Genomic DNA, 23,403 nt, shown 5'->3' on the forward strand with positions numbered 1-23,403 from the left:
ACAGAGTGGAAGAAAACTAAAGAAATTGAGAAGTTTGGTTGAATTACATAATAAAGAGTTGAGAGATGAAGATAGCCAGCAGGACAGGCTGCCCACATTGGGTGTTGGTGTGTTTGGGTAAGAGCCAGGAGGGAGAGTGTTCATGAGCCAGCTGCCAACCTCATGAAGAATCTTGATCTTTTTTTTTTTTTGAGGAAGATTAGCCCTGAGCTAACGTCTGCTGCCAATCCTCCTCTTTTTGCTGAGGAAGACTGGCCCTGAGCTAACATCCATGCCCATCTTCCCCTACTTTATATATGGTAAGCCTGTCACAGCATGGCTTGTCATGCGGTGCCACGTCTGCACCTGGGATCCGAACCAGCAAACCCTGGGCCCCAGAAGTGGAATGTGTGCACTTAACCGCTGCGCCACTGGGCCAGCCCCAAGAATCTTGAGAAAAGCAGCAATGTAAACAAATAATTTTATAGTACTTTCTGTGCATTAAAAAGAGACTTCTCCCTTTTGTATTTTGTCATATGTCTAAGTAAAAATGGGAAGAAGTTTCTAGATCCTGAATTGCATTTTTCTTTCAGTGATGTGGTACTATGACTGGATCACAAGGCAACCAGAATTTTTAGTGAAAGCATATTTGATTCACTTCTTTTTGTAGCTTTTCCTTCAACTTTCCCACTAACCTCACTGCCCAGCCAAAATTGGTGGGCTTCAAATCATTTTAGATGAAATCTCTTTCTGTTTTAAGCATTGATTTTAACTCTTGTTTGAAAGGAAAGTTGGTCCACATTTTGAACATTTGTGAGTCTGTGGCAAATTCCTTTTTGAGAAAGTGACCAGTCTTCTGGTTTCTAAACTTCCTTTTGCTAGTGTAGCACAAAAAAAGATACTTGAGGTTTTCTCATTATTTTCTAGGTAACATCATTCTAGACAGTATTGCTTTTTATTTTTTTTTCATTATTTTTGGGGGAGCAGGGAGAAGATTCACCCTGAGCTAACATCCATTGCCAATCCTCCTCTTTTTTTGCTTGAGGAAGATTAGCCCTGAGCTAACATCCATGCCAATTTTCCTCTACTTTATGTCATAGATGATAAGTGGTGTAGGTCGGCACCTGTGATCCAAACCCAGGAACCCAGGCTGCTGAAGCAGAGTGCACCAAACTTTTAACCACTCAGCCATGGGGCCGGCCCCTAGACAGTATAGCTCTTAGTGCTGTCCCTCACTTGAGGAGAGGTCACTGGTGCTGGTGTGTTTTTGATTTTTAGCTGAGGAAGATTCACCCTGAGCTAACATCTGTGGCCAATCTTCCTCTATTTTGTACGTGGGTCGCTGCCACAGTATGGCCACAGATGGGTGGTGTCGGTCCACATCTGGGAACTGAACCTGGGCCGCCAAAGTAGAGCATGGGGAACTTAACCACTAGACCACGGGCCGGCCACATCACTGGCACTGGTTTTGACTGCATATTTAGAAGCCTTCTTATTTCAGTTTCCTGGGAACGTCTATCCCCAATGCCAGTCTTTCATCTCTGAGCTTTAATTCTTGCATTTCCTCTTTTTGCCTTATGATGTCCACTCCTCTAACCAGCTGAAAGAAGAGAAGTTAACTTCTGCTTTGCTGTGGCCAGTGCCATGAAGGCAAATATCTGACTGCTTGCCTAGCTTATGAAAGGCAAATGTTTTCATCTGAAAATTTTGGCTTTGGTGCTAAATTAACAATGTAGAATGTTACCTCCATTTGTACTTTCATTGGTTTTAGGTAAGACTGAGTATGACCATAAAGGATGAAATAAAAATCTCATGCTGGGATTTTTTTTCTTCACTAATCAGTAATCTTTTGCTCTTTACTTTTTATAAATATCATATAGAATGAGTCAAAATATTCATTTGTTATTCCCAAAGAACTATGTTTAATACCCTGCAATTTAGAAATAGAGAAAAAGTCACAGAAGGGTTAAGGGGAAACTTTCCTCTGTATTCTTTCTCGGGCATGCCTGTTTCCCAGTCTGGGTTTGCATTGTCCCTGCTTAATAGCAATGAAAGTTAAAAGAGCTTTTACCCTGCAGTCCACTGTGCCATTGTTAATGCAGTCCTTCCAGCTGCCTGCCCAGCCACCCACCAACCCACCACTGAGGAAATCCTCTTTTATGATGAAATTGACACTCTGGGCCCTGTTTCAGCAAGGCAGACTGGGAGTTTTCTGCATCCTTGACTGGACTGTTATAAAACCATTTTGGCAGATGCAATTACAAAGTATCTAGCGTGAGTGTGTGTGTGCTCGTGTGTGTGTGCGCGCATGTGCATTTTCCTATCCAGATAGGACAGGACGTGAGGAATTGATAGCTTGCCCCTCAACTTGAAACCCCTCAGGAGTGGTGGAAGTGGCAGGTGGAGGGAGCACAGAGTAATGGAAAGTGCACTGGGCTGGATATCAGGAGATATGCTTTCCAATCCTGCTTGTACCACTGACTTGCTGTGTGACCTCGAGTGACTTACTTAACCTCTCCTGGTCAGTTCTTTCACCTGGAAAATAGAGTTACTAATACCTGCCCTTCTTGACTCAGAGGCCATAGGGAAAATAAAGTGAGATCATGGATGTAGGGGCAGTTTGAAATGGATAAACCCAGCCTTCTGCAGATAAACTTCAAGGTGTGTGACAGAAAGGATGTCTTTATCTGAAGTAAAAGGCAGTGTTAGCAGGAGTAGCTAATATGGAAGAGTCTTCCTCTTCATTTCAAATTAAAATGCTATCCTGAGCAAGAGAGCTCGCTGCCCTGGAATATGAGAATCTTGATTCATTTATATACTGTGCAATGTGCATATGCTGTTTTTACTGTTGTGAGGGTTACCCAATCACATTCCACGTCTGCATTAGCAAATACATTGTTAAAGAGCACAGCCCACCGCCTGCCATGTAACTTAGTGGTTAAGCACATGGGCTTTGGCATCATTCAGACCTGGGTTTGAATCCTCGTTTTGCCACTTACTGGCTGTATATCCTGGAGTGAGTTATTTACCCGCTCTAATCCTTAGTTTTGTCATCTACAATGTGGGTACCAAAATGGTACCTACCTCCATATGGTGGAGATAATGCATTCAAGTGCTTCACACAGTGCCTGGTACATAATACGAACTCAAGAAACGCTAGTTGTTAGTAGATAACAGTTGCTATGGGGTGGGGGTGGTTGGATGTTTTCTTCCCTGTGCTTTTCTGATCTTACGATTGTTCTATAATGACTTTTTCACCAGCTTTATTGAGATATAATTGGCATATAATATAATGACTTTTTTAATAGTCAGATTTAAAGGTAATTATTATTGTAAATGGATGTGACCATCAATGAAGAAGAATTATGGTTGTGAAATGGCACAGTGAGCCTGTCATGACAATACTCCCTAGCATTTCCCTTGGGCTTTATAACTTAGACGGCACTTTTACACATGCTGTCTCATGCAGCTCTGATGACCAGCCCATGGAGTTGGTATCACTCATATTCCCATTCTACAGATCTGGAGGCTGAGGGTCACAAAGGCATGTGCACAGTGACACAGCTTAGGAAGTGGTAGATCTCAGATGTGTCACAGAGGATCGCGTTCAGCTGCAATGAGCAGACACCCAGTTTAATGGTGTAGTAGTCAGGGCTCTCCAGAGAAACATAACCAACAGCAGAGATCTCTCCCTTTTATATATATATATGAGATAAATATATCATTTATATACATAAGTGTGTGTATATATAAAAGTATGTCTATATATATGAGAAAGAGATTGACTTATCCTAAGGAATTGGCTAATAGGATTGTGCAGACTCTCAGTCCAACATCCACAGGGTAGGCTGGCAGGCTGGAGACCCACAGAAGAGATGATATTTCAGCTCATGTCTGAAGGCAGTCTGTGGACAGGATTCCCTCTTCTTCAGGGGTGGTCAGTTTTTTTCTTAAGGCTTTCAACTGATTAGATGAGACTCACCCATCCAATGGAAGACAATGTCTATGTCTACTGATTTAAAGGCTAATTTCACCTAAAAAAATACCTTCACAGCAACATCCAGACATTTGACCAAATATCTAGGTACTTTGGCCAAGCCAAATTGCCACATAAATTTAACCATCACAAGTGACTTAACCAAAAAGGGGGTTATTTTTCCCAGGATACTTCAACAAGTTCAGAGTACCATCAGGACCTAGCTCCTTCTGTCTTTCTTCTCAGTCATACCTTGCCATGGGACTTCTGTCCTCATGGTTACAAACTGGCTGCTCCATCTGTGGCCATTACAGGTGTGAGAAAGAGGGAAGGACAATGGGCAAAAGGGAAAAGCTCACAAACTGTTTATGTCATCTGAGTCTTCCCTTTTCAACATATTTTCCTGGAAGCCCCACCAAGCAACTTCTTAATGATTCTGTTGGTCAATTAGTGTCTTTTTGATCACTCTTAGATGCAAACAATTCTGAAGCTGGATATTTTTATCTAGACCACTCCAAGAAAACCAAAAATCAGGAACAAAGTAGGGGAGAGTAGATGTTGACTAGGCAAGTGGTGATATCATCCACACCAGGTGTTTCAGTACCACATCATTTACTCTTTGAGCCACACCAAATTGCTCACCATACACACGTAGAGGTGTCTACCCTTGGTTGGACTGCCCTTTGAATTAGTCACTGAGTTCTCTTTGAATACGTGAGCCCAGGGTCTATATGAAATTACCTTAGATTTGATGGAAGCCAGTAGAAAAGTAAGGAGAAATTCTTTAGACATTGGCTTTTCTTTTCTCTCTTCTCATGGCCCAAGTAGAGAAACTTCTCTTTCTTTCGTTATGTGGCTGGGAGTAGCGCAAAGAAGAAAATGAGGATGGGGGTTGAGTGGAGGGAGCAAGCATTAGTAAATGTCTGTGCAGCTGATATATCATATGGGCGAAATGGCTTTTCAAAACTTGTTTGCATTATTTAACATGTTCTAGCTATAGGGCATGAAACAGTCTATCTCACTTTCATTGTCACAGTTCAAGTCATTAACTGAAGCCAAGAGAGAAACATCTGTAGCATTGAACTTCTGTGGTGCCTAGGAGTGTAAGAAATAATAATTGGAAGAAAATAGTATAGAGAGTATTGGAAAGTCTGTCTTGATAATTGCTTGATTTTGTTATTTTTTTGAGTCTGATATTCAAAAGGTCTTCTTTATGTTTACAAGTAAATATTTCAAAAATCATTTAGTGAAAAATCATTTGGAACTAAAATGGAACCATGTGTCACATTATTGAAATGTGACCAAAGCAGTTTCTATTTTTTTGATTTTGCTAAGGGAGAACAAAGCAAATAAATAGTTTTTTATCTTGCTCTCTCTCAGACACGCATGTGCACACACACATGCTCACTTATATGTACATAACACCAGATTCTGTCTCTCTATGTTATCTTGTATTCATTTCATATTCTTTTCTCACTATCACTGTGAAACTACTTTGTTGTATAATTTCCATGTAGCTCTTTTGGCATTTTTGCAATTCTTATTCTCGCTGGTTATTGCATTACAAAAGAATGGAGGGAAAGTGGATTTGCATGCAGACATTTTAAATTCTAATGTCAGAGGTCGTTAGTCTTTTATTCTTTCTTTTTTTTTTTTTTTTGTTATGTCTGGGAGCTGGGCTTCTACATATCAAGAATAATTTACAAGAAAGCTTTTAAAAGTAGAGTTTCAGATTTATTTTCCACATACTCAGAACCTGAATGGCTAAATAAGAAAGAACCTAAAGTAAAGATTATTTCCATATATTTGAGTGTTGAATCCCTCACATCCATCGAGGAAAGTGGGGATCCCCACATTCCCTTTACAGCAACTCCCCTCCACATTCTCCTTGCCCAGGTGCGGTGGGTATCTCCTGTGGTAATTTTAGGAGAACACCACCAAATGTAACATCTGGAATTCTCCTTCAGATTGCCATATCTTCTGTATTTTTCTCTTAAGAGTATCTCACTTTTTCCCTATACCTTAGATTAACGTTAATGTTTTTCATTAATGTTAATGGGATTTATGGATTCCCATTAAAGGCAGTTTAGAGCCCAACTGCCCAGAAATCCTCCTACCTGTCCCTAGTCCGCCCACTTGCCTTGGATGACTGTTTCATACTCTCTTATCTCCTTGGACCTCCAACGGCTCCTCCCTGCTTTTCATGCTATGTGGGCAACCTTACTTTCTGTTTTACTGAGAAAAGCTCAGTCAGGAGGAAACTTCCACACGCTCTCACCAGCCTATCTGCAACTACAGCATGTGCTCTGTTACCGAAGATGAAATGTTCTTGTCCCGCCCACAGCCTTCATGGTGCCCTGGTCCCCATCGCCTCTTGCTCCTGCAATTATCTGTTCTCTCCTGCATCATCTGGCTTCCTCTCCCCACTAGATAATTCCCAGCAGCATTCAAAGATGCTATAATATCTCCAAACTTCATTTAAAAAAAAAAGAAAACCTGTTTAATTCCTTCTGCCTACTAAACATTTCTCTGCTCCCCATTGACAACAAAGAACAGAAGAGTTGTCTATACATGTTCTCTCCATTAGACTTTCAACTCCACTACTTCTCAAGACCTGTCTGGGTCACCAGAGGTCCCTTCTTTGCCAAATGCATTGTTCTACTCCGAGTTCTATTCTTAGTTGACCTATCAGTGACACATGACCAGTTGATTACTTCCTTGTTCTTGAAATACTTTTTTCAGTTGGCTTTGGGGACACCACACTCTCTAGGTTTTTCTTCCTGTCCTACTTGCTGCTCCTTTTCAGTCTCCTTTACTGGCTCTTCCTCCTCTTTCTGAGCTGTCAACCTACAATGCCTAAGGGTTCCATCCTTAGCACCTGTCTCTTCTGCCTCTCTTCACTCCCTAGATGGGTCTCATTCAAGCTCATGCCTATATACTCAGGTTTTCCAAATCTCTATCTCCAGTTCAGACCGCTTCTCTCAACTTGAGACTTTGATTATATATCCAATGCCTACTCATCTCCACTTGGGTAGCTAAAAGGCTTATCAGAGGTGGATGCTACCACCCTGGTCCAAGTCACCAGCATCTCTGTCCTCTGCTTTTGCCTGAGTGTTTTCCCTCTTCTATCCTTGCCACCTTATTTGCAACACAGCGGCTAGAATGATCCTCTTAAAACTAAGTCATATCCTGTCACTACTCTGCTCAAAATCCTAATGGCGTCTTGTCCCAAAATAGAAGCCAAAAGTTCTCAAGGTGCTAGTGGCTTGTCCTGCCTATCTCCCTGACTGCATAGACTACTAGCTGTCCTCCCCTCCTTTGCTCCAGCCACCCTGGCCTCTCACTCTTTCTCAAAAGTGTCTACCACTTCCTCCCTCAGCCTCTAGTAGTTTCCTCTCCTGGGTCATACTTCCTCTGGATATTCTTTCCTTTTGGTATCTACTCAAATATCACATTTTAAGAAAGGTAATATTCTTTCTCTCTTACATAAATCTCCCACTCTATGTCCTCCTTAACTTTGTATGAGCACATGAGATAGTGTTGACTTGTTTAATTTCTGACTCTCCACCAGAGTGTAAGCTCCAAGACAGTAAGGATTTTGATTTGGTCTCTACTCCATCCTTAGAGCCTAAAACAGTGCCTTGCAAATAGTAGGTACCCAATAAACATTGATTAAATAAATGAAAAATTGAATGAGAAATATAAATCTAAATACTTTAGCAAGAGCTCTTGGTAATTGGCCTGAAATCAAATATTGGTGACTATGAATTCTTATTTTGTTTTTTGAACCCTTATACTCATGCTTTTGGCATTTTATCTCTTTCGTCAATCAATAGTGTTCATTCTCCTAAAGAAGTAAAGAGGTGTATGATTTCTTGCTAACTTTTTTGAGTTTGTGACCCGTACATCACAAACATGAAGCACAAGTAGAAGAGAATATTAGTCAAGGATCACAGTAACTGAACTTTTCAAAATCAAATCTTGCCTCGCTCTTCCTGTATCAGTAAGGAACCCAGCAGGAAACAGATGGCATACACAAATTGGGTAATTTGACTAGAGTTTAATAAAAGTATCATTTTCAAACCACAAGGCTCCAAGTGCAGTGCCCTGAGGCTAATAGCAGCCTTTTCTGGTTTTGCCCGAGGCCTAAAAGGAAAGGAGAGGAAAGGTGAATAGGGAGGGAAGGGTATTGGACCCCTGAGGGAGAGCTGTGGGAGAGGCCATTTGACAGGACCAGAAGCCTGGGGTTGAGGCATACAGCCAGCCTGTGATAAACCCTGAGGGATGATGGGGAGCTGATGGAATAAACATCCCAACTTCTCTCTCCTCCTTTCCCCTAATGTTCCACTGGGGCTTCCCATTGGCTGAACCCAACTGGAAGTCAGAAGGTAAGGGAACCCTTGGCTTCTATCTATATAAGCTGGCCTCTGAGGTAGACAACAGGGTAAGAAAGAGTAGAGGGTAGATCTGGAGGGTGAATGTAGGCATTCAGCAGAACATCCAAGTGCTATCTCCCAAAGCCTAGTTTCCCACTTCCACGCTAGCCCCCGTCTCATCCGTTCTTCACACAACAGCTGAAATAAAATCACCAATCTGTGCATATTGGTCCCCTGTTTAAGACCAAATCATTTAACAGCTTTCCATTGATCTTAGAATAAAATCCAAACCCACTCTAGTGGTGTTCAAGACCCACAATGGTCTGACTGGCTCCTACCAACCTCTTCCCCTCAGCTTATACTACACACCCCATCCTGGCTTGCTGCACCCACTCAGAGTGGCCAGCTCTCAGTTCCCCGAGTAAGGTAAGCTCATTATCCTCACTGGCTCTTTGCACACTCATATCCCTCTGTCTGGAACACCCTTCATCAACCCCTTTCATGGTTGACTCCTCGTGATTTAAATCTTATAATTTATGCATCATCACCTCAGGGAGGACCTCCCTGACCTCGCCATCTAAGGGATGTTTTCCATTTACTCTCTTATCAGAGCACCCCAATATTTGTTTCACAGCATTTATCTAAAACCACAAATGGCTCTTCTCCCTCCTTTGCTTTGTTTAGTCTGACTTTAAACAAAGCAAAGCAAGCTTCTTCCAGGCATGGGCTTTCTCCATCTCATTCTCTCTGTCATCCTGAGTCCACAATAATTTCTGGCCCAGGTGGTTTCTCAATAAATATTTGGTGATTGAGTGAACAAACATTCTTTTCAATGAAAATGTCTTTATGTTTCTGTAATAATGAAAAAAAAAGGTTACCTTTGAGCTTAGTTTGAATGTATTTGAAAGTCTATGTCTCTGGTATCTGGGGGATCTCAAATATATTAATAGGTGCTTAATATATACTTGTATAAAATACATTTACTGGCAACAGGGCTGATTTTCTATAGCTTGGCAGATTGTTTTTTATGGTTGGTCTATTATATCTTTAACAAAATTAAGCTAAAAAATGAACAATACCCTCTCCGCCATCTGTAGTTTCACAGCATAGCTAATTGAATGCACTTGACTGTCTGGGTGACTTGTTGGAAGTTGGCATTATGAAGTGACAAGACTTGGGCTATAGAGCCAGAAAGACCTGGCCAAACACCAGTTAAGCCACTTACTGGCTGGGTAAGACTGGGCCAGTTACTCAGCCTTTCTGACCCTGTTTCCACATCTGAAGAAACAAACCTAATGTGGCCTAATTCCTGGAGTTGTTATAGGATTACAGGTGGTAACAGAGCTTCCTCTTTTCTCTGTGCCCATCACTTCCCTTCAATACAGAAACATGCTCAAATTCTCTGTCTTCTCTCCTTAGGCTACTGCTTCATCAATGCCCTCTCCCCAGTCCATGTTTTATTAGTCTTTGGATCTCGTGTCCATATTCTGGTTATTGGGAATCTTGCTAGAAGGCCTTCCTCTCCACGCTTTTCTTTATAAAGTTGAATTCACTCTCTGGTGGATGCAGCCTGGAGCTTGATGGTGCCCGTGACAAATTACAGACCCGTCAAGTTTTCAGTTGGCATCATATTTGCCAGACAAATGTAGACAGTGCTTTCATGCAGCGAAGCACTTTGTGAGCTCTTTGAGCCTCTGAGGGACAATTTGAGTTGGAAAAAAAAGGCATTGCAACCTTGTAGAATACTCACCCCATTACACAAGGAAAACCAAATAAGTTTATCTGACAAAAAGGTATGGGAATTCTCTTGATAAAAGAGCCCAAGCCACGGGGCGCTCTCTCTACTCGACAGAGAGACAAGATGCGTGGAAGTTAAGTCTCTTGTTTATTTTTTTTAGTTAAGTTTAACTAGTATAGTTTAAATGCGTTCTCTGTGTCAGGCATGTTACCCTTTTAGATGAATTTAGAGCTATTAAGATTATAAAATAAAAATACTTAGGTACAGGCAGCTTTTACTAAGATCTGATTAAAGAATGGGATATTTTGCTGAGAGTTTGAAAATTTATTGGTACTATATGTGCAATCCGGCAAAATTAAATTTCTAATGCATGAAATGGTTGTCTGGAGTCTGGTGCTGTAAAAGATTCAAATCAGTTCCATTCAAACCTGTATTCTTAGTGCTCTTGATATGTGCTGAATAAAATACATAAGGGTGTGGTCCCTGCCCTCCGGGCCTTGCTGTCAGGCTCAGTGTTCCTTAACTTTTTGACCAATGTCCTTCTTTTCTAAATATAAATATCTCAGGCCCTCCTTACACACTATTTGAAGCTTAAAATAAGGTAAAGTTGAAGACAGACTAGATAAAGACTTGCTTTATTTTCAAGTTACATATAACCTATAAATTTGTATATGTCTCTCTCTGAGGCATATTGACCTAAATGTTGATCTCACCACACCTCTGTAACACAAGTGTCATTTACTGTTAAGCGACACATGTTTGGTAGGGACCGGAGGTTGCAAATTAGTAGTTCCATGGGTCCAATGCAGATCACAGAGTTGTTGTCATCTAAACTTTCTTTACTGAGCCAACATTTCAAATTGGGGTATTTAACATAAAGTGCAAAGTTTTGACTTCTCTTAAAACACTGCAAGGTCTGGTTGCAGTGGGCCCGCATTCCCACATGGCAACAATGAGATGGGACAGAGTGGCTGCTGCCCCCTTCAGATGGGGCCTGCATTCTCCAGTTGCCATGTCCCCACTGCTAAGTAGTGAATGCGTATGTCTGAAATTTGGCTTGCACCCTTCAAATAACCCTTCCTGGCTCATGGAAAACTTGAGTTTGTGAGCTCTGGTAGAGTCCAGAGAGGGAAGAGGGAAGGATTTTCATCTATAGAGTAGATGGACTTGGAGATAGTGGCAGGATTTATATAGTTGAAATGTGTGTGTGTGGTGGCGGGGGGTGGTAGGTCATTCCAGGCAGGAGACTAACTTTGATGCTGAATCCCACTAGAGGGTGGTGATGGTTTGTGAGATAGATCCTCAGTAGTTTTTCTCTAATAATGTTTAAATTGTTTAAGGATGCAGATGACTTATTTTTTTTCTTCTAAAAAAGAGCAGATTTAAGGTTAAGGTTCTTACTCCCTTGCAACCTTGCAATCTGATATGCTTTCTTGTGAGGAAGGAAAAAGAGGAGAAGGTATAGATAGTAAGAGGTAGGAATTGGGCGTAAGTAAGGTTGCAGCAATGGGCGACTGTTAGGTTTATGAATTCTTTAATTCAAATTGTGTGTGTCTGGTGTATGTATGTGTATGTGTGTATGTGTGTGGTGTGTGTATGTATGGGGTGTGTGTGGTGTGTGTATGTATGGGGTGTGTGTGGTGTGTGTATGTATGGGGTGTGTGTGGGGTGCATGTGGTGTGTGTATGTGTGGGGTGTGTGGTGTGTGTATGTATGGGGTGTGTGTGGGGTGCATGTGGTGTGTGTATGTGTGTGTTGAAGGGATGGATGCTCAGAACAACTGTGCCATTGTAGCAAGCGTTCAGATTTGTGAAAGAAATAAGGCTGAGAAGAAATGCCATTCATTGTATATCTCCCAAAGGATAGTAAAAGTGTCTTCTCACAGTAGTTGAGCCAGTACTTTACAAAGGCTCCTGGGCCTATTAAAAGAGCAGGATGTGGTGAGTTTGACAGGACACCTTCAAGGGTAGGTGTTTTGTCATCAACGATGCTCAGCATCCTGCAGTATTTTCCTACAGAATCTCCTCATACGTGGGATTCCCCTTGTTAACATCACGCTTAAGATGATGTCTCCAAAAAGCCACTTTTGGAGTAAAGTTGCATTTATGAGTAGTAACACCTTCATATTTGAGAACTTGTTTTTATTTTGGGGGATAACCAGCCTTTGCCCATCAGGCAGATGCCTGGGGAAGGGGGAGAGTGGGTAAGGTTTGTTTGCCTTTGTTTTGATGTTCTTGAGGAACTTCAAACGGAGCAGCTTTATTTTCCCGACAAGGCCGGATTCCTTGTATAGTTGATGTTTCCTTGGTCTGCAGAAGGCTCACCATCAGGATTGATTTGTGTTAAATTGAAAACGGATCTCCTTCCAAAGGCCCTTTTATTGATCCTGACCTTTTCCTTTTGCTGGTGAAGGCTTGTTGAGTTGCCTTTTAAACAACCAGGAATCACTGTGTTGCTTTTTCTTGTAATCTTTTATTTATTCTGTTCAGAGGCCTTAAATGCTTAAAAATAAATTTCCTATGGAAATCATAAAACAGCCCTACTCAGCCAAGAGTTGAGAATATGGAATGCTCTTAGCAGATCCCACACGTGGCTTGTGAGGTGCAGGTCAACACCTCATTTCTGGGCCTGCCCTCCCTAACTGGTCCTTCCTCTATTGTTTCCATCTGCATCTTGAGTTCCCACAAGAAGTACTTTGGACTTTATTTCATCTAGTAGTGCCCGGAGAAAACTTTAAGCACTGAATTGGGATTATATTAGCTGGAAGAATCAAGAAACTAATTTCCTTCAAGAGAAGAATGGCATGTCTAGCCAAACAGAATATTGCTTAATGTAATAGGACTCCCAAATGAAATTGGGGAGCGGATCTTTCTCTTACCTGGGGGATGTGAGATCATTGAATTTCAGATTCTTGTATAAATTAACATTCAAACGAGTGGATCTGCCCCTCACTCTGCCAGCCATTACTCTCCCTTTTCCTGTGTTTTCTGCATGGGAGTGTTTCTGTCACCCACCAGAGGGCTGCATGTCTTTAGTCAGCTGTAAGTCAGGGGATAAAATAATTAATGGATCGGAACTTAATCCATAACTCCCTAACTCTGCAGCTTTATTTTTTTTAATAGTTCATAAACTTCTTATTTTCCTTTTTAGCCTAGATTTCCTCTGTGGTGAAGGAGAGATTTGCCAGCCTTTGGCCCTGCCTCATGAAAAAGCTTTAAAGGACAATGCTAGGCTGTGTGACTGCCTGTAATTCACCCTCATCTAATATTCCAGAACTGTCCTAGAATCTGTGTCTGAATTTGTTCTAATATAAAGGACCCCGGGGTCAACAACACAACTACTTTCAGATGAATTAAGTTGTGCATTCTTAAAGACCTAGGAGGCCAATGCATATTGCATCTCTTAGAGCTGTCACAAGTAATATTATTGGGACCGTGATAGACACCTAATGGGATACACGGTGATCTCTATTTTGGAATTTCTAAAATGTCATAGTAGAGTTTGTTATTTTTTAGAATAACTAATTAAGTGTCTGTCTTTCTGAATTAAACTCTCTGTGCGCTCTGTTTTGCCCTCCTCTGGATGACAGAATGAGCAGATAAATCAGCAACTGATTTCTCAGAGAGTTAAGTTTTGAGAAACATATTTTATAGGTCACCTGTTCCTTAACAAATCTTTCTAACAGCAAAAAGGCACAAATGGGATGTTGAAACAGCAGTATTTGCTGTCAGGAGGTGAAATCTCTGAGAATGGAATTTATCTAGAACCGTAGTTTGAATAGTTTGCAAGGTCCAAGGCAAAAAATTAGCCACTGTTGAGAAGCTGGGGTGAAAGTCTCACTGTCACCATGAAGGTGTCCTGTTCAATCAGAGAGGGGCTGGCCAGCACCTGTTGAACCCCTGCTCCGTCTGGTTTCCACTCTATCCACAGCCTCCCACTAGGGGCACAAAAGCCTCAGTTTAGGGTACTTGCTATGAGAAATGCAGTGCATGGTGGATTTCCTTCTTTCCAGGATTTCATATTTATCTATTGGAAGCAAATAAAAGTACAAAATCAAAGCAGGTTGTATAATTTCCTCCTGAAGTGAACTCTTTCCTTTTGAAGGAGAAGATTCGTTACCTAATGTATTTTTTTCCCCAAAGTGGAAAAGCCTTTTTTTCCTCGATTATTATTGTGTGCCTTTGAGATAAACTAAAGAAGACAGTAAGCCTCACTTGAAATTTGAATACTCAGAGATATTTAAATTTTGTAAATTTCTTTCCAAATTTCTCAGTGTGCATGGTTATAGAAATATACAAAATTTTATATAATGTGTATAATATTACACATACAGCTTTGTAACCTATATATATTTTTTTACCTAATATCATCTTTCTATGTGGATAAATATGCATCTACATCACCATTTTAAAAGAATGCATAGTATTCCATTTTATAGGTATACCATATTTAGTTAGCTAATCTGTTGATAAGATTGTTTCTGATTTTTCAATATTACAAAGAACAAGAGAACAAAGATCCTCATACATACATCTTTATGGACTTGACAGGTTGCTTCCTTGAGATACAATCCTACGAATAAAATTGTTATGGAAAACATAACAAAAAATTTTATGAAAGTTGCTGCCCTGCCTTTCAGAAAGGTACTAATTTCTATGAGAGTCTTCAATTCCTTGTAACATCTCCAACACTGGATAGTGTAAATTTTCTTAATCTCTGTCAACTTGAAAGATACAGAGAAATGGTTCATCATGATTTTTGTTTGAATTTCTTTGCTTAATAATGAGCTTGAACATTTTCCCATCATTGGCCATTTCTATTTCTTCTTTTTGAATTACCTATTCATATCTTGGCCCATTTTTCTGTTGGGCTTTTGCCTTTTTTTTTGTTGCTTGCAATGGCTTTCTGTAAATTCTGGATATATGCAATTCTTATGCAGCATATGGACTGGAGCTTGTCAAGAAAATATTGGGGAAGAATGCAGCATTAAAGTAAAACAAGAGTTTACTACTGTGTAACCCCAAGTAGCCATCTAATCTTTCTGTCCCTCAGTTTTCTCCTGTATAAAATTAGGAAGGAGTAGTCATTCATTCATCAGATTTTTTTCACTTGAAGTAAAGCCAATAATTATTAAAATGAAGCATTTCACTGTGTAACTTCCACAGTGAACACTTTGGTGTCCTGTGTTGTTTTAATTACCCTCTATTCACCCAGTTGATAAAGGAGAGATTTCTACCCTAGGGTTATGGGGATGGCCAAACACACAACACTGACACTGGATAGATGAGATAGACAGCAGTTTGTGAATCACATAGGCTCATAGCCCAGGGGAGGAGGGTGCTGCACACCATACAAGGCCACAATAGGGGTGCACTTGGGAACAGAGTGAACAACCAGGAGCTGTGGGAGGTGGGCTTTGTAGTATCAAGAGGGTGGGGTGACTTCTGGTTCTTGCAGGAAGATGTTATTGGCTTGTTTGGATAATTCCAAGGGCCAATAGGAAACTGAAACCCATTACTGAGTGATAAACAGGAATGCTGCCTGGTTCCCATGATAAGGGAGAGTTGTTTGGCTAGGGGACTTTATCCCTAGGAGCAGAGAGGGAAGAAGAACTTGCAGTTAGGCCTTTGGACGCCATACTGATTTTCCCCAGATGTCAAGGCAGCACAAAATATTGGGGTTTAATTTTAGTCCTTATACTACAACTATCTCTGAGAAGTGAGTTCCCAAATTCAGTGGCCTCTTCTCCAGTCATTATTGTCCTTGACTGAGTTCATCCTGTCCACTCCTGTAATTTCTTCCCTTCCAATGGCCTCCATACCACAGCCCTGTCCAGGGAGGCAGGGTGGCATGAGTGAGATTCTCCATAAATCAGACAAACATAGCTTTGATTCCACCTCTGTCACTTACTAGTTATATGGCCTTGGACAAGGTACGTTACTTCTCAGCCTCAGTTTTTATAAAATGGAGATAGTATCACTCTTATAGAATAACATAAAAAAGTTTCTGGCAATAGTGTCTGGGTCGTATTGGGCATTTAAGATCTTAATTATTTAGTATTTTTTACTTGTTAATCTTCATATTCCTACCATCTTAATGTGAGCATTAACTAAGATTTGTTGCATACCTTCCAACTCTCTTTTTCTTTTTCTTAGCCCTTGAAGATATATCCACATTTTCCATGGCTTCTCTTTGCACCTTAACGCAAACGGCTCTAATGTTGCATTTCTTGCACTGATCACTCTCTGATTCTCCAACTTTTTCTTAGACATTTTCCCTATAGTATCTTATTCAGCATGCTTAAGAGATTTCTCCTCAAATGGGTACCTTCTATGTTACTTCTTCTTCTTCTGGCTGGCTTCCTCATTAGTGTCCATGTTATTTAGGCTTAATACTCTTAAGTCTCTTTTAGTTTCTTTCTCTTTCAAAGCCATACTAACTCAGCTGTGAAAGGCCGTTGATTTCTTCCTTCACAGTATGAATTACATCCATCCTTTCCACTCCATTCCCAGAAATCAGAGCCTTTAGAGTTAGAGAGTTGCATTAGGCTCTGAGTTGGTTTGCTTTTGCTTTGACAAATTCCCCTCTTGTTTCCCAGTCCAGCCTATGTCCTACTGCTTGATGAATCTTTCAAATGCTCATCTTTGATCATGTTTCCTCTATTCTAAAGCTACCAATGACTCCTTGATTTCCCTGATACAGATTCCTTAGCCTGGCTTGCAGGGTCCCTGACAGTCTAGTTACTCTCCTGTCATTGTCTCCCCAGCATTCCTACATTGCATCAACTTAATCTTTTTTGTTTTGGTCCCCAGGACATGCGTTGCCCCAAAATGCCTTTGAGCATTTGTCTATGTTTTCTCTCTGTCTAGGATACCCACCTTCCCATTCTCAGTGTTTTCAAATCTTGTATTCAAAATTAAAATCCTAGCTTTGCTGGTTACCAGTTATGTGACTTTGAAAAATCACTTAACCCTCTCTGAACCTTGGGTTCCTCATTTGTTAATGGGGATAATATTGTCATGTTACAGGGGTGTTTATGAAAGCAACTAACATAGTGTTTATGTCATAACACTTATGGAATTGTCATTGCTGCTGCCGCTCCTATCACCCCAGCCAAAAGTAATCTTTGCTTTCCCTGAATACCTACCTTGTTATGCATAAGGCACTTGTTTTATAATGCCTTGTGCTGTGTTACATTTCAAAAGGCTATATCTTCACTAACTACACTGAAAGTTCCTGGAAGTTGGGCATCAAGTATTTTATATCTTTATTCATTCAGCAAAGATTTATTGGATGTTTTGTATGTGTCATGTGGTGCGCTAGGGGCTGGGGATACAAGAATGACAAAGACTTAGTCTCTCCCATCAAAAAGCTTGCACACCATCTAATAATGGAATGCTACCTAGATTTAGTTGAAATAAGCCCAGTGAGTGCCCAGAGTAGGGGCACCTGATTGAGCTCAGCATTCCAGATGGTGTTCTAAGGAAGTAACACTAACCTGAGATGCAAAGAGTGGTGGGAATTAACAGGTGAAGGTGGGGAGGCACAGTGCTGTAGGACGAGTGAGGAAGAGCGTTCCGTGCGGAAAGCAACATGTTCATGTACACAGAGGGGAAGCAGGACGTGGTCTTTGTGAACTGCGAGAACAAAATGGCTGTGATCTTGGTTTTGAAGAAGAACTAGTGGGAGACAAAACCAGGAGGGTAAGCCAAGGCTAGATCCTGTAGGGTTTTCAATTCTTTCTACCATTAATGGTGCCTAGTAGAGTGCCTACATCTGGTGGGTTCAACAGATGTGTTTCTAGCCTTTATAAAGAGTGGATGCACATGATTTAGTCTTGGAGCATTTATAGTCAAAGAAACTCAGTTCAGCAAGAGAACAAAGTTTCAAAGTTGCTGAAATCTTTTGCTTCTATTTCTTAGAGACTATGAAGGAGAGCCGTATATCTAATCCAGGCCACAGTTATAAACAAACAATCAAACAGCTTTTCTGCTCCTACCCACTTCCATACCTGTCACCACACTGATGCCTCCTTCTTATGCCTCAAAAGTAAAACCAAAACAGAAAGTGTTCTCTCTCCTCCACCAGCTGACACACTGTTGTCCCTCCTCTTCCTCTTCTCACATTCCCTCAGTATTTTCTTGAGCAGCCAGACTCACCCTCTCCCTAACCTCCATCTCCGACTCTCTCCCTCTCTCCATTCTCACAAAAATCCAAGAAACTGACAGAAACTGAGCTCTCCTCAGGTGACTGCAGGTTAATAAGGATTGTCCAGACACATATAAGGAATGAATGAAACATTCTGTGGAAGAACCAGAGGCCATAGCTGTCAATCCCGAAGCCCTGGGTGCGGTGAGTTGGGTTTACCTCAGAAACTCATCCTTTCATGTTCAAAAGAAATTTGTCCATTCAGGATTCTGTTTCCCACCTGCCCCCCCTTCCATTATTTCTCCCAAACCTTGAATCATAGACTTCTGGAAAGCATTGTGAATAATTTATATCCTTTTATTACTCATTGCTTAACTCCCTTTGGGGGAAATAAAGAGAAACAGTTTTTTTGCTGCTTACTCTCCCGTGGACTGAGGCCATGTCAGCTTCAGGCGATAGCGAAGATTTAAGACCACAAGAGCTGTCATTGTGGAATGGTTGATTGACCCATAGTTTTGATTAACCAAAATATTTTTTAAAATTCAGGAGCAGTGCTAATAACATCAGAATGGAAATTCGACATTTCACCACTTTCCATTAAAACCTGCTTGTTATCATCTTTATTTTCAATGCTCTATGGTGAGCATTTTCTTCCTTGCCTATTGAATTGGTTTTCCTGTGGAGTCTTTCTCAGAATCTGTAAATTCGAATACAGAGCTGTGATGACTAAGAGCACATAGTGGTGACCTGCTGCTGGGGATGAGGGTATATGGATGTGCTCAGGTCCTGTTTGGTTTGGTCTTTCTAAATGTCTTTACTCAGCTTCACAGAGCCAGGAATTATATAGTTAGTGCATGTCTTGGGCCACTGAGATGCCTCTGGCACATTGGATTGGTCCCACAGCAAATATTGTTAGAATGTGTCACCTTCACTTCATCACCTCTAGCACCGTGACATCCAAGTCCAGATTACCCTCCCTCCTAGACTGCTGTCATCTAGGAGGTCTGGACTAACTGGCCCACCTGGACCCACTCTGCCTCCCCTCTACCCAAATCTATTATTTTCAAAGTATAAATATGATGGTATCAACTACTACCACTGCAGTCTGCTTAAAAAACCTTGAAATGGCTTCCCATTGCTCCAAATCCTTGAAGTGGCTCATAAAGCTTTGGTCCTGTTAACCTAAAAAAATAAAAGTCAGTTATTTTACTAGCAAATGAGTTTATTTGGGAACAGCAAAGCATTGCAACTTGGGGCAATTAAGCTATAGCAAAAGCCATAGGCAAGTCCAACAATCAAAAGAGAGGAACGTTATTTTATAGGGAAAAAGGAGGAACTTGGGAGGGTTGTTTTGAATGAAAGTCCATCGGAGAAGAGCAAGAGTTCAGAGTGGTGATGGTTTTTAATTGGCTGAGTTGGTGGGGTAGTCGATTTCTATTTGGGATGCAATGTACATTTCTTCTTGGGGTCTGTAATTGAGGATTCTTGCTGTTAAGGACTTTTCTTCTGCTGGGGTCTGTAATTGACAATCATTCCTGTAATTGACCTTGAATGGTACTGCGTGAGAGCTCCCCCTTCTGGCCTCCTGACTCCATTTAAAATGAAGTTTCCCTTTATTAGTTTTTGCACTCCCCACTAACACTCTTCTTTATCACTCTGTCCCTTGGATTCTCCACTCCAGTCACACTGGCCTTTATTTAGTCCCTATATTCACTCTACTCAGTCTAACTACAGGCCTTTGCACATCTGGTACCCACAGCCTAGAAATGTCAGCTCAAGTGTTATTTCTTCTGAGACAATTTATTTGCCTCTACACCCCCTAACTAGACTACTTCTTTGTTATAGATCCTCCTGGTACCAAATATCTCTCCTTAGATGCTTTTTAGAGGATTTTTTTTTTTTGTTTTTTGGATGTTTTTATTTTTGCTGAGGACGATAAGCCCTGAGCTAACATCTGTTCCAGTCTTCCGCCACTTTATATGTGGGTTGCTGCCACAGCATGGCTAATGAGTGGTATAGGTCCATGCCCAGGATCTGAACCTGTAAACCTGGGCTGCCAAAGCAGAGTGCGCCAAACTTAACCACTATGTCACGGGGCTGGCCCCTGAGGGTCAGTTTTATACTGGTGAGCTCTTTTCATTAATATCTGCCTCCGCTTGGATTCCTTGAGGGCAGAGCCTATCTTTGTTTTGACTCACCTTGGCATCTCCAGGACCTAGCACAGTGCCTGGCTCTTAGAAGATGTCCAATAACTATGTGTTACATGAATGGATGAATAAATGAATTTGATTATAAGTGTAATTAGAAAATGGGCCTTACTTGTCTTCAAGGGATTTATCTAATTGACAAGAAATCCAGATGAATCTCTGTTGGAACAGCCAAGAGTGAAAATGTACTCAGATGAAGGAAGGCTAGAAGCAGCCTGTAACAGCAGCTACACCCATTTTGTTCTGTTTAAAATGAGGGACACTACTGATGATAATAGTTTTAAGTGGACGGACGAAGAGTCTCTTTCATAAGGGCTACTGGAAGGTTGTTCCACTCTGTTAGGGTTCGCAACTATGGAGTATATATTTTTCTCTCCTGTTTCCCTGTTTTTAAGGGACTTACCATACATTCCCTATTAGAAGGAAATTGTGGATACTTATTAGCAAGTTGCCTACGAATGAGTTTTGGTTCTTTCACTGATCCATCCCAATTAGCTTCCCGACGTTTCCTTATTGTATCTGCCTAGGAAACATGAAATATCTCACTTCAGAGGACGGGTGCGATTCTTGGGCACATATGGTTTTTTCTGAACATTACCTTCTATTTGCAAGGGAGAGAAGTAAGCAGTTTAAACAAGGAAAATGCGTGTTTTGGGTCTGTAGGCTGCCAGGGAAGGCAAGCAAGGAGAATAATGCTAGGCATTGAAATAGTAGCTTTCCTGCTTTCAGGTCCGAACATCTGTCTGTGTCTCAGGGCAGATTTGGTTTAAGACCAAAACAAATAGCTCCCCTTCCTTGGGTTCTGACCCCTCGGGCGTAGAAAAGGGACTAAGCGAGTCCAACTGTAACTTGCTAGGGAAGTCCTTGTTCTCTCCAACCTTCTGGGAGCCCCAAATAATTAGCTGTGCAAAGAGCAAGTTGGAATCAGAATTCCCCTCTAGGGTTTTCTGGGTCCAGCCAAACAAGGCGAGCTGAGCTGAGAGACAAATAAACCCTGTGAAAGAGAGTGAGTGCCAAGTCTCCTTTCTCCCTCCTCGCTTCAGTTCTGGTCCCCTAGATCTGCGTCCTCAGCTTCCTTGTCTCTTGTAATTCCCCCAGGTCCCTCATCATGTATAGCCAGGGGGAATTTCATCTTAATTAGAGAAGCCAGTGGGCCAGTCTCCGGTGGAAGGCTGGCACTGTGTTTTAGGACTTGTAAGGGCTCGGGAGGAGGAGGTTGGCCTGTGGAGAGAGATCTCACTTCCTTCCAGATTTTCTGATGTTTTCAAAAAGAAGCCAGAAATCTGGACTTTTGTGTGAAGTCACCCAATTTTAAAATGTTTGCTACATGTTTTATTTTGTTTACAAACAATGTCCAGGTCAAATAAAATACATGCTTCTGGTACCTCTAGGTTAGCCCATCAGCTTCCTAAAGGTGCAGATTGTGTCCATCCTGCTTGCATCTGTATCCCCAGGACTTAGCAAAGTACTTGCCACCTAGTAGAAGCTTACTATCTCTTGATTGACATCCATAGGAGACTCATGCTTGGTGATATTCCCTTGATGTTAATAACAATAATAAAATACAACAATTACAGTACCATTTTTTATTAAGCACATATTAAGTGCTTTCTATAAAATTTAATCTGCACCATGACCTTAGAAGCTGCTTATTTTTATTATTCCCATCTTGCAACTAGACACAGAAGCTCAAAGCCTAAAAATGATGACCTAAGCCAGTTGTTCAGCTAATGAGTGGATGCTGATTCTGGCTGTACTGCCTCCCAGGCTAGTACAGTTATCCCTCAGTATCCATGGGGGATTGGTTCCAGGACCCCCACGAATCCCAAAACCCATGGATGCTTAAGTCCCTATTGTAGTGTTTGCACATAACCAGGAGGATGCATATCTTCCTGTATACTGTAAATCATCTCTAGATTACTTATAATTCCTAATACACTGTAAATGCTATGTAAATAGTTGTTATACTGTATTGTTTAGGGAATAATGACAAGAAAAAAAGTCTGTACATGTTCAGTATAGACGCAACCATCATAGGCCTTTTGATCTGCGATTGATTGAATCCGCAGATGCGGAACCTGCGGATGCAGAGGGCTGACTTTATTTGTAATCCTAATGCTACAGTGCCTCAAACTCTGCTCTGCTGTCACTGGCCTCACTGGCCACAGGGAGCCAAGGTGAATCCTGCAAGAATTAGCCCTTCTAAAGGGGAATCAACAAGCCTGGTGTATTGTTTGTCTCCCATGTACACTCCCTGGTGTATGTGTCTCTCTCCAGGACAGACATTTGAAAGGGTGGACATGGTGGGTGGGCATTCTTCTTTTACTTCTGCACAGCATTTATTCTCTCCTCTAGCCAGAGCTGTGGAACTGTTCCTGCTTTCCTACCGCCATCTCTTTATGGGGAATTACTCTGCAGGGAACTTTGATAAGTTCTGCCGGTCATGGTATCCTACTGTGTGATATACTTAAGTGATACGAAACAGTCTATATTTGGGCATTTTTCTAGGACTCGGGCACTCTGAGCGAGGTTCACAGAGTCATTGTTTGGCTTCCTTAACTGAAAGCAAGAGTGGTGACTCATCATCGGCTTGAGATACAATTAAACCCATGACTCCTAAAAGCAAGACCCTCTGTTATGGCCTGCTTGTCATCAAACATGCTTTTCTTGTGCTGCAAATATTTTATTACAGGTACTGAAGCATTAAAGCAGTAGTCTATGAGAGACGCAAAACCGGGGCTAATTTTACAAAGTGGGATAGCTCTCTCTAATAGCTACCATTTGATGGACTTACGTATGTTAGTGGTTTCAGCTACTGGGGGATCCTTTTAATCAGGAGAAAAGGGCAATGGGAGTGAAGAATATAGGCCTTCAGAAAAACCAGATTACATCCTTATGCCCTGCTTCCAACATAGGCTGCTTCTCAGTGTAAGAGGTATCCTACCCTTGATTTTTTTCAGCCTATCGTCCTGGTTTGAA

General features: G+C 41.3%; 1 protein-coding gene across 7 annotated transcripts in view; it reads left to right on the plus strand.

The window, feature by feature from the left end:
• The window catches only part of FHIT (fragile histidine triad diadenosine triphosphatase), a 1,353,587-nt gene that overhangs the window by 406,633 nt on the left and 923,551 nt on the right, over positions 1 to 23,403 (plus strand). The window contains exon 1 of one of the 7 annotated variants that reach the window (XM_070492767.1): positions 18,219 to 18,421. The exons of 4 other annotated variants lie outside the window; for them this stretch is intronic. In XM_070492767.1, the coding sequence (XP_070348868.1) occupies positions 18,358 to 18,421 (64 nt within the window). In that variant the 5' untranslated portion in view covers positions 18,219 to 18,357. Of the gene's footprint in view, positions 1 to 18,218; positions 18,422 to 23,403 lie in introns of those variants that run through there. 2 more of the 7 variants (XM_070492768.1, XM_070492766.1) reach the window with 2 other exon arrangements.

This window comes from Equus asinus, chromosome 21 (genome assembly GCF_041296235.1).
Source record: "Equus asinus isolate D_3611 breed Donkey chromosome 21, EquAss-T2T_v2, whole genome shotgun sequence".
Classification (NCBI taxonomy): domain Eukaryota; kingdom Metazoa; phylum Chordata; class Mammalia; order Perissodactyla; family Equidae; genus Equus; species Equus asinus.